Source organism: Chaetura pelagica, unplaced genomic scaffold (assembly GCF_000747805.2).
Source record: "Chaetura pelagica isolate M959 unplaced genomic scaffold, ChaPel_1.0 scaffold126, whole genome shotgun sequence".
In the NCBI taxonomy this organism is placed as follows: domain Eukaryota; kingdom Metazoa; phylum Chordata; class Aves; order Apodiformes; family Apodidae; genus Chaetura; species Chaetura pelagica.
The window spans coordinates 393,717-406,225 of NW_009953787.1; the positions used below are offsets into that span (position 1 = coordinate 393,717).

Here is a 12,509-nt window from a genome sequence, read left to right on the forward strand (position 1 = left end):
GGTGGCACATAAGGAGAAGTAAGGAATTGCATAATTTGAATATGCACTGGCTGCAGTGACAATTTCTTCTGCTCACTAGGCTGTCTTCATCTCTTCTTGTTTCAGAAACACTGTCTACAGTATCTGTGGCTCCAAGCAGCTCTGGGGGAACAATGGGAATGTCTTTAGCTTCAGTGAAGTCCCGGAGCATCTTGAAAACCCGGATAAGGAACAAGAGGCAGAAGTGGAGGCAGATTGTGCAGGTGCTTGTTACTGAGATGGGCTAGCTGGTCCGAGTATGATGCCTTCTAGCAGGGAGTCAGACTTAGCAGGAAAGGGCAGTGGAGGGTGACAAGTCACCATAACACCTGAAAACTCTATCAATTTTCTCAGGTCCCTTCCTGTGTTGTTGACAAAAGACTGACTCTTTTGGTTCTGCTTCAGGGTCCATCTGTCTATCTTGTATCTCTGGAATCTTATGCAGGGGCAAAAGTACCATTCATGAGGCCAACCTATACTGGTATTTCTTTGAGATAGAAGTTAAATTGCTGAATGTCACAGACTAAGCTCATCAGCTCCACTGCATTTTTGGGAAGTTACCTCTCCATGACGGTAACTTGAATTTTCTGTGTGCATGATAAATGGGTGGGGTGCAAGGTGGGTTAACAGGTAACATGAAACATCATGGCTTTGTTTATTCTGGAGGTTATTGTGGCTCATCCCTATGATCTATACTTCAACCTTTTGGATCCTAGTGGGCCAGTTCTTCTTGTTCTGTGTATCAGTCTTTGCTGACCTGTTGCGAGTCCCCAATAGCAAGACTCAGGAACCCATAGAAACAAAGCAAGTCAGTATAAATTTAACCTATATCCCTTCAGTTAAGGAGAGGATCCCAGAGGATGGAAGGATGGAGTCCAGGCTGAACCGGCTCAGGAAAAACAGATGGATGAACTGTGGCTTCCCAGGCTTGCCTGAAGAACTGTCCAGGGAGAGGAGCCCAATGGATAAAGTGAGTGTCCTACAGCAACAGATCTTGACACTCACAGAAGAAGTCAAGTCACAGAAGGTGAGTGTGAGAAAGAGTCTGCTGCTTCAAAAAGCAAGACCCTGGGACTGGTCACAGGCACTTCCTTGTACCTTGGTGCTAGGCTGATAAGTGCTCAGCAGGCACTCACTGGGGATCGGTTGAAGGTCCTGGTGTTACCTCTTTGTATGTGCCTGATTGTGCCCAGCACAAGGAAGAATGGGCTATCTTTCAGCTACTGCTAGGAAGTGTAGCTAGCAAATGGGCTGGAAAAGGGAGGTAAACCAAATCCAAATATGCTCTGCAAGTGTCTGGCTAGGGCATCCCTATTGCTCAGTGAACATACAAAGTACAGGCCTGAACATGTACTGTGATGCTGGCAGGAGCTTCCTGTCTGAGTCATGCTGTTAGCAGTGGGTCATTCTTTTTGAGCAGCAACCCACCATTAGGAGGTGATTTCATTATGGAATTCAGCATATGGGTGTCTGCAAGGCCTGTCTCTTTAATGATACTGTTCTTCACAAGCATGGAGCAATGCCAAGCTCTCCACTATTGATGCTGGTAGCTCTTTCAGCAGAACAGGCAGGAGAGCCAGGTCTCATGGTGGGCAATAAATCAGTTGCATCCATGATTTACTTCCTTAAATGGCTGAGATGGCAGAGCCTGAATTAGCAGCATATTGCTGGGGCAAGCTTTTGTGCCTTCATGTGGGATGGAGTGAGGGAGGACTCTGGTAGAGAAGTTAAAATGTATACAGCAGTTTCCTTCTGCTAACACTATTCTGGTAACACAACATTACTTCTCTCCCTCCTGATTTATCACACTGCTGACCAGATCTCCAGCTCCTCTGGTCACTGCTGGGCCTCCCAAGAAGGGTGACTGTAGGAAGTAAATATTCAGACAGTGTAAGCAGCAGCTTGTCTGTTAGCAGTCCACCTGAAGTCAAGCTGTCTGTGGTCTGCTGCAGAGACTTTCCAGGCCCAGCTATGAGAGTGGAGCTTCTCTGCTGGGGATGCACTGATTTCCAGATTGCTGCATTCAGTTTTACTTCTAAAAGCTTCAACTGCAAAATCCTGAGGACCCTTCATTGTTCACTTACTACTGATTGAGTCTGTGCTGCCTCTGCTGCCTCTGCTGCCATTGCCCTTGGGAGCACTGTAAGGTAATGGCTTTGCATTCCCTTTCCAGGAGCTGGTTAAACTTCTCCACAAAGCTCTGGAGGCAGCCCAGCAGGAGAAGCGAGTATCTAACATGTATCTCACTGCAGCAGAAGATAAGGACAGGCTGGAGCTGGTGCGCCACAAAGTGAGACAAATTGCAGATCTCACCAGTCGACTGGAAGCTCTTGAGCAAGAAAAGAAGGAACTGGAGCAGATTCTGTCTCTGAAAGACAGCCACATCCAGGAACTCAAGGAGCACGTGCAGCTTCTGATGGAGAAGAACCATGCCAAACAGGAAGTCATCATGGTCTTGACAGACCAGATGGCCCGAGAGCTCTCTGACCCTCTGCAAGAAGCCAGCACTGTCACTGCAGAGACATTGTATAAGCAGCAGGAGGAGATTGAGCACCTGAAGGTGTGTGAGATAGCACAGGTCATTTAGGGGCTCCCATTTCTGTGCCTTCTGGTTCAGTGGGAGGGTGTTCCTTGTGGGAATGATAGAATATATTTCTTCTTGTTGCTTCATCTGTCTCCAGATTGAAGGCAGGCTGGAAGGGACTCAACCAAGAGCAGCTGAGTCAACTTCATCTTATAACCTGTTTTGTTTGACTTTGTGTCACCATTTGGTGCCTGCCTCTTTCTTTGCTTTTATTTTGTTCCACAGCTGCAGTCTCACTTGCTACCTTCACTAACTTTGTTCCTCTGTGTTTCCTTCTTGCAAAGAGTTTCCTAATGCATCCTGGTTCTTTCCAATCCAGCTTGCTGTATGTTACTATATGCACAGTTATAATGACCAGTTAGTTTGAGGTGGAAAATTGCCAAAAGAGCCACTTCCTGAATTGTGGGAGAGTATTTGTTTTGGCTGAGATTTGTGACAGTTAAAAAAATGTAGAACAAAACCCATATATTCTTCATCTTACTTAGATGCTTATTTAGCTTTATATCACCTGGATGTCTCCATGTTTTCTAAGCATATACATGCAGTATACATCATTTTCAAGTGCCTTGTCTATGCATGAAACTCCTATTTAATACTGTGGCTTGATTTCCTTTGTAGGCAATATTTGTCCTGGGAGCTTGTCTGGAGTCCGTCTTCTTTCCAGAACACAAAATTGTTGATATGTTTTTTTATCCTTAACACAGTCCACAACTGAGGTCCCTGAACTGAGAGGGCATTCCAAACCCCACAAGAACTCTCCTTGTGTGACTGTTTTGCTTTGTGGCAGGATGATATTGATGCATACAAAACCCAGAACCAGTTTCTCAACTCAGAGATCCACCAGGTTACTCGACTCTGGACAAGTGTTGCTGAGAATGAAAAAGCCCTTCTGATGAAGGTAAGGGAAAATTACTTTTTTTCCTTACTGAGAGCTGTTACTAACTAATTTCCAAAGTCGGCACTAAGATGGATTTTGGTCCAAAACATACCAGAAATAAGCTTTCTTCCCAATGTGTTCTTTCAGTGCTACCTTTTTTTTTTCTGCTTTGTGTTGTTCCCAAATTAGACATCATCATTTTCATTCTTCAGTGAAAGTAAAGTTCCTGGAAAGTTCAGTCTTAATGACACTGAAACTTAACCCAGAGTTCTGCTTTTCAGTTATGCTTTTGAATACAAATAAGAAAAGCAACACTATATGTAGGGCTTTGTGTGCCCAGGAGTATGATGGTGGCAGGAACTGTCCTGCTATATGAACTCAATTGGGCTTTCTGGACTTGAGAAATGTTGTGTACCAGTGCTATGGGACTGGGGTTGCAGGGGGACATGTGGTCACCCGGTCTGTGGTGCTACCATGTATCCTGAAATGGCATGGTCATAGCTTTCCCAGGAGTGGTGTGTTTTGTCAAGATACAGCTCAGTGTGGGGTAAAGAGCTTGTCTGAGGAGCAGAGAAAAAAGACTGCAGAGGATTCAGCTGCCACGGTGGCTCTTTGGTTACGTCCTCAGCCGAGCTGGCCAGGATATGGCCACCCACTGACACACTCCAGTAGCTGAAGTAGGAGATGCTGTAGTAGGTCTGCCCCTCAATAGCGGACTTCTGTGACATGCTAGTTACTGCAGCTTGTGCTTTTTCACAGACGATGGCAATTCATTCATGGCTGCACTTCCACTGACTGTAGAAAACTGCTGAATTTGTCTTCTGGGGCTTTGCTGTTCAGGAGTCTTCACTGTATGTGCAGACCAGGCCAGCAGAAAGCTGTGGCAACAGGAAGAACCATCAATGAGCCAGCTCATTCTCTCTTGTTTCTCCATCAGTGTGCCTGCCTGCAAGCACAAAACTGCCAGATGGAGAGCAAATACCTGACAGTCTTGCGGAAGCTGCAAGAGGCTCTTCCTGGCCTGCCCAGCACTGATGCTGAGTTGGTGAGGAACCTCATCCAGGAAGCCCTCCAGTGGGATGTGAAGGAAGAAGCAGAAGAAGGTTTTAACCTGAACCCTGTCAGGTAAGAAACGAGCATGGGAAATACACACCCTTGTAGGAGTCTGATTGTGGAGAGAGATGTGTAGCTAAGAAAGATCCAGAGACATTTCAGGACAAGAGGCTTTGAGCTATGACCTAGGAGTCAACCTAGGTTCAGAAGACTGGTGTAGTTTGGTGATGTGGAGACCATGAGTAGTATCTGATTGATAGCAACATAGCACTGTAGGAAGGGAAGATTAAAGATGGTACAGCTACACTTTTCTCAGCAGTGGCAGACAGTATGGCAAGTAACAACACCCATGGTGTGCCTGGAGGTAAACACTGGAGGTGAGGATAAACTCCTGTAGAAGGGGAGGTGACCTGGGACATGGGGGATCTCCATCACAGAATCGCACACGGTCGCAGAATGGCTCAGCTTGGAAGGAACCTTAAAGATCATTTAGTTCCAACTCCCCTGCCATGGGCAGGGACACCTTCCAGCAGACCACATTGCTCAAAGCTACATTCAACCTGGCTTTGGAGGAACTGCTTGAAATACTTGGAGGTAGTTTGCATCCTTGCTGGGGTGGCAGTGCTTAATGAAGCTGAACTTTGGACCTTTACCCCAGAAAAGCAACCTAGTGCAGAACTGCCAGCTGCCCAAGCTCCAGCCAAGCCTTTCCATGGGAGCAGATGGGGAATGGAATGGCATTTAGTTCTGCTGGGTGATGTTCTCAGGGCTTTGCATTACACAGCTTATTCATGATAAATGTTGGTTTAAAAGTAGAAAACATGCCTCTCCATGCCAGTGCATGACCACAGCTCTCAGGTGCAATAAACCCAGGAGTATCCACTTTTGGGGAGGTGCGTGTTGAGCTTGCTTCTGCCATGCAGAGGCTTGGAAGATGCAGGTCTGCACCCATGCCATGAGGATGCTGGGACTCACACTTGGCTCCCACCATTGCCCAGAGCCTGTTGATCTCTGCCTGTTCCCCACATGTCTGGATCTTGCCCCAACAGTTCCTTCCAGAAGGACATGGTTTTCAGGCAGCTGGAGGAGAAGATGTGTGGCTTCCTTTGGAGTTTTCTAGTCCCAGCCATACAAAGCCACTATTACCCTTTTCTAGAGCTGGGGTCAATCCTGCAGTGAAAGGGAGGCTGGACTGAAGACCTCTGGAGAGCCCTGGCACCAGCACTGCTGGGATCCTTGCGTATGTGTTTATGTGCCTCAGTTCTGTAGGATTTTGTCTGCTCAATAATGCCTGCTGGTTCTTCACGTAGCTTTGGAGATGAGACACCAAGGTCAGGCTTGGTCTTTCTGTCAATAATACAGTGGTATCTTACACGTATCCCAGCCTGTGAACTGATGATGCACAAGCCCTCAATGAGCTGTACTATCAGCACTTACGGTGTTTTCTGATCAGCAGGAGATTTGCTCTGTCCTTTGAACTAACCTCTGCCTTGCATCCCTCCAGTGAGTATGATGAGTATGGGTTTATGACTGTACCTGACTATGAAGTTGAGGACTGGAAGCTTCTGGCCAAAATTCAAGCCCTGGAGATAAAGTCCAACAACCTGCGAAGCCAGGAAGTAGTGGAGAAGCCCCTCCGTGACAAGTGGAACAGTGTTGGAGAGCTGAGTCCCTCTGCAGAGCTGAAGAGCCTGATCCGAAGTGGCATTCCAGTGGAGCATCGGCAGCGGGTCTGGAGGTGGATTGTCAGCAGGCACTGCAGCCACCTGCCTGACCATTACCAGCGGCTGCTGTGGCAGAGCAAGAGCACCGAGCACCCTGCCTGCCGGCAGATTGAGCTTGACTTGCCCCGCACGCTGACCAACAACAAACATTTTTCATCTCCCACCTCCCAGCTCATCCCCAAGCTCCGGAGAGTGTTGCTCGCATTCTCCTGGCACAATCCTGCTATTGGATACTGCCAGGGGCTGAACAGGTGAGGAGCCAAGTATGCTACTCCTTCGTAGGTTAGCACTGAAACACACACTGTAGCCTATGATTCAAGCAATCCCAGCATTCTGCCTCTCTAGAGTTCTGCCCTGGTTCTACATATTTTCCTGCAGAATTCTGCACTTGATGTTTCTATTTTTCACCAGTGTTGTTGCCGGAATCAAGCAAGCAGCAGGATGCACTTGTTCGGCATCTCCATAGTTACAGAATAGGAAGGAGCAGCTATAAGAGGTACAGTGAGGCAGTCTCAGATTAACACCATGAGGCTGGGGCTGAATATGTAAGTCTTAATGTGCTCAGCATAAAAACACTCTGGGTATTCCCTTTTTTTCTATGAAGGGTTGGAGGAAATGTTGGGAAGTGTTAGAGATGAGGGAGTTGCAGGGACATGAGGAGAGGCTGAGGAAATGGGGGGTGTTCTATCTGGAGAAGAGAATCTAAAAGCTTTTTTTCACTTCCCAAAGAAGGCTTTAGGAAATATAAAACCAGATTTCTTAGAAGTGTGCTGCCAAGTAAAAGAGACACCACACACAAGCTGCAAGAAGGGCATTTCTGATCAGACCTTTTCACATGAGGAAAGTCTGTGTAAGCTATTCCAGTTGTTCTCTGGATAGTCTTCAGAAGGACATTTCCACTCGAGAGAGCCTGTGATATTAAACATAATCTTTCCAGTCTGGCTGAAAGGGGGTAAGTCAGAGCTGGAGGGGGTAAGGGCTGTAGAATAATGTATGGGAAGGTGAGCTATGTCACATAACATGGAGTGTCTCTGAGTGAGCTCCTTCCTGTGTTGAAATAGCTAAAGTCATCACACTCTTGACTTCAGCAGATATACAGAACATCCCCTTAGCTGGGAAGTGTGTCGTACTAGTTCCATATTTGATCCTTTCTGTGTGCTGACAGAGGCATGATAATTTGCCACTCTGACCAACTGTCCAGCCACAGTGGATGTTTTGGACACTTATGCAACTAGAGACATGCCAAGAGGAATCTTGGATTCTCCAGTTCCTCTGCTGGCCTATGTCTCCTCCTGCAGTGTTGCATTGCCTCACCTTATCTTACTATCATAGATTGGCAGCTGTTGCCCTCCTGGTCCTGGAAGATGAGGAAAGTGCTTTCTGGTGCCTAGTCCATATTGTGGAAAACCTAATGCCAGCAGACTACTACAGTGACACACTGATAACATCACAGGTGAGCTGGGCACCCTCACATCTGCTTGAACTCCAATACAGTGATTTACAGCAAAGGTGTAAAAGCAAGCAGTCAGCTTGCAGTGTGTTTGATTTCTCACAGGACAGTGATAGCATCTTGCAAGCCCTTCTGTTGCAGAGGTGTTGCAGACTTGAGACTACAAAGTTGTTACACACAGAGAAGCAGTAAAATTATCTCCTGCTCTGGGAAATTGGGTACCATTCCTAAGTAATCACTTGAAGATCAGGTTAGTCAGAAAGAAGGTGCCCATTAATTGCACAGTTACTTATTTTAAGAAGAGCCTAGTGGAGATGAAGCAGCAAACTCTGACAACTATAGAACTAAGTATGAAAAAGGCACAATTCTGCAGGCCTTCAGATGTTTCTTTGGTATCTGCATCCTATCTTTGGAATGCTATGTGCAGATAGAAGAAAATACTGAGATTTTTATATTCGATGTACTTGCCTCATTTCATGATCAGATACAGCTTTAGTTCTGGCTTTGGGGTTCCCTGCAGCTCAGAAGGCCCTCTGGCCATTTGATGTCAAATGGTGTTCTCTGAGTAACTTACCCTCCTGGTTCAAAGTCACTGGATTTCAACGTTTTAAAGGTGTTGTCTTATATCAGGTATCCTACATCATCCCAGGCAGACACAGAACCAAGATAAATCCTCTATAGCTAAATGGAATTGTTATTGTGCTCCCACACTACCCATACCCAGCAGCCGGGTGAGCCTGAGTAATTTCAGTGTCTTTATTGTGTGTGGTCCATTTAGAGAGGTAAGAGTTATATCTGTGTGCCCACAACAGATAAGGCTACAAGCATCAGAAGCTGAGAGTGACTGATTGTGACACTGAATGTGTTGACTAGTGTTTACTGAGGCAGTGTTTTGCTGGTGGAGAGGCCAACCCACAGACTGGAGAAGCAGACAAATCACTGTGCAGACAGCAACATGTCTATCAGACCAGATAGTGTTAGCTATGAAATTTAATAGGCAACACTCAATATGTGACAAATAGTGACTGACTGGTAAAACGTGGCAGACTGAAGACACGGAGGCTCCCCTACATCTGGTGAGGAGAGACTGTCAGCTGGGGGAGCTCTTTTTAGAAAGACTGCCTGACCTGATGGTTGGTCTCTGAAAGTCTAGGCAAGACCTAGGCAAGACCCACATAAAGAGGAAGACATGGGGATGGTGCTTTGTAGGTTGGCTTGATGAAGTGAAAGTTCTGATGTGGATGGAAACTTAAGGCTTAGCTCTCACAGATTTTAAAGCCCAAGCATATCACCTCATCTGGTTTGTATCACTCTGCCACAGCTAAGTTGCCTAACACAGCTGGGGCAGTAGTATGATATGGGAAAGACGTAACCATGGACTTGCTCCTTAGCACTTCCCCTCATGAAACCATGACTTTCTCTTTCCTGAGATGAAGCCTTTATAAACCTAAGTCAGGGATCTCACCAACTACATTTCTGTGTCTTGGCTCATGCAACCTTAAGCAGAGCACAGACAGTGCTCAGAACACAAGGAGAAGTTAAAGTGATCAGGTCCTGCTTGTGAAGTCAGAGGGATTCTGGGTGTTTATCCAGTTGGGCCATGTGCTGTAATTCAGACCTTGGTAGGTTTTAATCCCTGTAATTCAATTGGATGTTTGTGAGTTCACAGAAAATCTTACTAAAAATTATGTGGGAAGATGTGGCAGCATTTTCCCTCTTGACTTTGAGGTTGTGAAGGAATATGATCCTCTGATTCGGAAGAATGTATGTATCTCTGTTTGTGTCTTGTCCGTGCTTCAGCTCCACACCTTGCACTGGGTACAGTGTGCAAGTACACTGCTCAGTAATTTTGGAGGGTTGGTTGACAAAGGATACTCTGCTTTTCCTAGGGTGTGGTTAGGCTAGAATACCTAGAACACACACATGGCATCTGTGAGCCACTGTCCTATTTCACCACAGCTCTCCAAAACCAGGACTGCTTTTGACTAGGACTTCATCGTTTTCTTTTTTGTCAACTTTAGGTAGATCAGAGAGTCTTCAAAGACTTCCTGTCAGAGAAGCTCCCTCGCCTCATGGCTCATTTTGAGCAGTATAGTATTGATGTCTCACTCATCACCTTCAATTGGTTTCTGGTGGCCTTTGTGGACAGCCTCGTCAGTGACATCCTCCTGCGAGTGTGGGATGCCTTCTTGTATGAGGGAACTAAGGTACAACTCTCAGTCTAGACCTTCCTCCCTTCTGCAGCAGCTCTGTGACATGATAGCAGGCCAGTGGACATACACATATCAAAGAGATGTGGGATTGACCCTTTCTCTGTCCTGTCTGTCTGGAGGGGTGCCTTGTTGCCTCCCAGCCTCTGTATTTATGTACTTCCTGCCAGTAGGCAGACTTATTTGCTGATTCTGTGCACACTAGCCCTGACAATTTTTAGCAGGTAGTGCTGCTGTGAGACAGCTCTCTGACAGGCCATGGTGTTCTTTACTCTGTGACCTGGACACAACTGAGAGTATGACAGATGCAGGGAGCAGAAGATGGGTAGAGAATTAGTATCTGAAAACATGAGAATTGCATTGCCCCTGTTCATAAGGAGAACTGGACAACCCTTGGAAAATCCCTGTAGGGTCCTTTTGGAGGACCTGGTGTATTCTGGGGTTGTAAATTAGCTTACAGTGGGTCATTCTCTTGGGATTAGCTGTGTTTCATTAGGCCTGCCCTAATGCAGCCTATGGAGAGCAGGAAAAGCCTAGTGTCCAGCCTGTACTGCAGTGCTCCACCCTGTGTTTTATGCCAGCAGGGCCTGTTCCCTCAACGGCCTAAGACTTTGTCAACTCAAATACCTTTCAACCCTCCAGGTGATTTTCCGCTATGCTCTTGCCATTTTTAAATACAATGAGGAGGAAATCCTAAGAATTCATGACAGTGTGGAGATCTACCAGTACCTACGCTTTTTCACGAGAATGATCATGGATGGCAGGTAAGACTGTGGGTTTTAAACCACCTTCCACTGTGGGTTTGTACTTGTTTACCTGTTGGGTCAACCTAAAAAGAGTTGTGACCAGTCTCTTAAGAGAGTTGTGTGCACATTGGCCGGTCCATGGGACATAGATCAGTTTGTCTGATTTTGACTTTCTCTTCATGGTGTTTACTTAAAGTCTTTTTGGCACAGGCAAAGGCATGCAAAAGGAGAGCAGGCCACTAAGTCTAGGCCAGCTTTCTTTTTGCAGCACCTGGAACTTGTGCTGTCACTTGCTGGATAGCTCTCAGCTGTAGTTGAGGTATTTGGAAACACAGCAGCACTCACAGCCTTTAATGGCAACATGTGTCTAAAAGAAAGATTTCTGAGATGAGAAGAGCTCAACATTGGGAGTATCCCTTCTCCAGGAGCCATCAGGACTGGCATCTGAGCCACCATCTTCTGACTGGTGGCTGCATGCTGGTACTTTAAAAGATGGTGTGGTGTAAGGCTGTTAAAGGTGTTGCTTGGCTTGGTGTTTGTGTGAGAAGGAGTTGTCTGAGATTCCTTTAAGTCTCTGCTGCTTGGTGACTTTCAATCTCAGAGAGCTGAAATCTGAGGTCCTACTCTTTGCTGACCCCAAGATGCACTTGGCATATATGTTGCCATCTGTTACCAGCCAGTAAATTAGTTCACCTGATCTGTCTTTTCCGTTGTAGGAAGCTGATGAACATTGCCTTCAATGACTTAAACCCCTTCCCCATGAAACTGCTGAGGAACCGGCGGTCAATGCACAGGGAAGAGCTGGAGGCAGAGCTGTGTGAGCTGGAACAGATCAAGGCAGCCTATGTAAGAGAGAGGGCAGAGCAGGGGCCTCAGGACGTGAAGGAGATTGTTAGTGAAGAGGAAGAAGAGATTTAACAAAAACAGTTCCTCATCACTCCCCTGTAGCCTTTCAGGTGGTCTTCTGTAGCAACTGTCTTGTAAGAGATGGACCAGAGGAGGAAAGATGGTCACAGCAGGGAGCTGGCCTGTAGGTATATGACCATTTGGAGACCAAGCCAGACCAAACCATGACACTCTCCAAATGAATGCTAGGCCTGAGGAAGTTCTGCAAGCTGGAGGACATCTTACTATGGTACTCAGTCTGGGACAAATGAAAAGAGTTGCCTCTCCAGTCTATTTTGGTGGCTGCCTGGCTTGGAAATGCTGGGAGCTCCCTGTCCTCTTTTCTTAGCTTTAAGCAGAACTATCTGTGAGTTGGCCTGACTCCAGCAAGACTGTGCCTTCCAGAGGTGAGTTTGCTCCACAGTGGAGGTCTCATATCAACTGCTTCCTGGCTGCAGGCATGGCCCAGTGTTATGGAGATTCTGACTGCTGAGGATACTTGGGTCTTCTGATCACCTCAATCTTGGCGAGAATGAGTGTGTGGCCATCTCTCTCTGCCTCGCAGTTATGCTCCTCCTGTGCCAGGTTTCTATGTTGATATCCCTGTCTCTGACTCACATTTATTATGGGAGGGAGGTGGTCCTTTCTCTAGGAGTTTCCAGTATCTAAAACATTGATGGAATATGGCATTCTGGGGATAAACCTGCAAGCCACTTGTTTGCAGGTTGCAAAAGATGCCTTGATATTCTTTAGAAAATAATTCATTTCCACTGAACCAAGGAGCTGAACTCCATGGGTCTAGGAAACAGAGATGCCTTGCCTACTTCTGGGAATGGTGTCTTGCAGCCTTCTCCTTTGCCTCCCAGGCTCGCCCATCCCCTGGTCTGCATGCCCTGCATGTGCAGCTCAGTCCTCCACAGACACAGGATGAGTTAGGTGCTTCAGATAAATAAAACTTCTTT

The 12,509-nt window shown here is 46.6% G+C and overlaps 1 protein-coding gene across 1 annotated transcript in view; it reads left to right on the forward strand.

The window, feature by feature from the left end:
• Nucleotides 1–11,654, forward strand: part of TBC1D2 (TBC1 domain family, member 2) — a 16,043-nt gene extending 4,389 nt beyond the window's left edge. The window contains exons 4-13 of the mRNA XM_010001007.1: nt 106–242; nt 858–1,045; nt 2,192–2,578; nt 3,390–3,500; nt 4,417–4,604; nt 6,037–6,507; nt 7,589–7,709; nt 9,728–9,913; nt 10,559–10,680; nt 11,379–11,654. Of these exons, the coding sequence (XP_009999309.1) occupies nt 106–242; nt 858–1,045; nt 2,192–2,578; nt 3,390–3,500; nt 4,417–4,604; nt 6,037–6,507; nt 7,589–7,709; nt 9,728–9,913; nt 10,559–10,680; nt 11,379–11,580 (2,113 nt within the window). The 3' untranslated portion in view covers nt 11,581–11,654. The remainder of the gene's footprint in view (nt 1–105; nt 243–857; nt 1,046–2,191; nt 2,579–3,389; nt 3,501–4,416; nt 4,605–6,036; nt 6,508–7,588; nt 7,710–9,727; nt 9,914–10,558; nt 10,681–11,378) is intronic.
• The last annotated feature ends 855 nt before the right edge of the window (nt 11,655–12,509 follow it).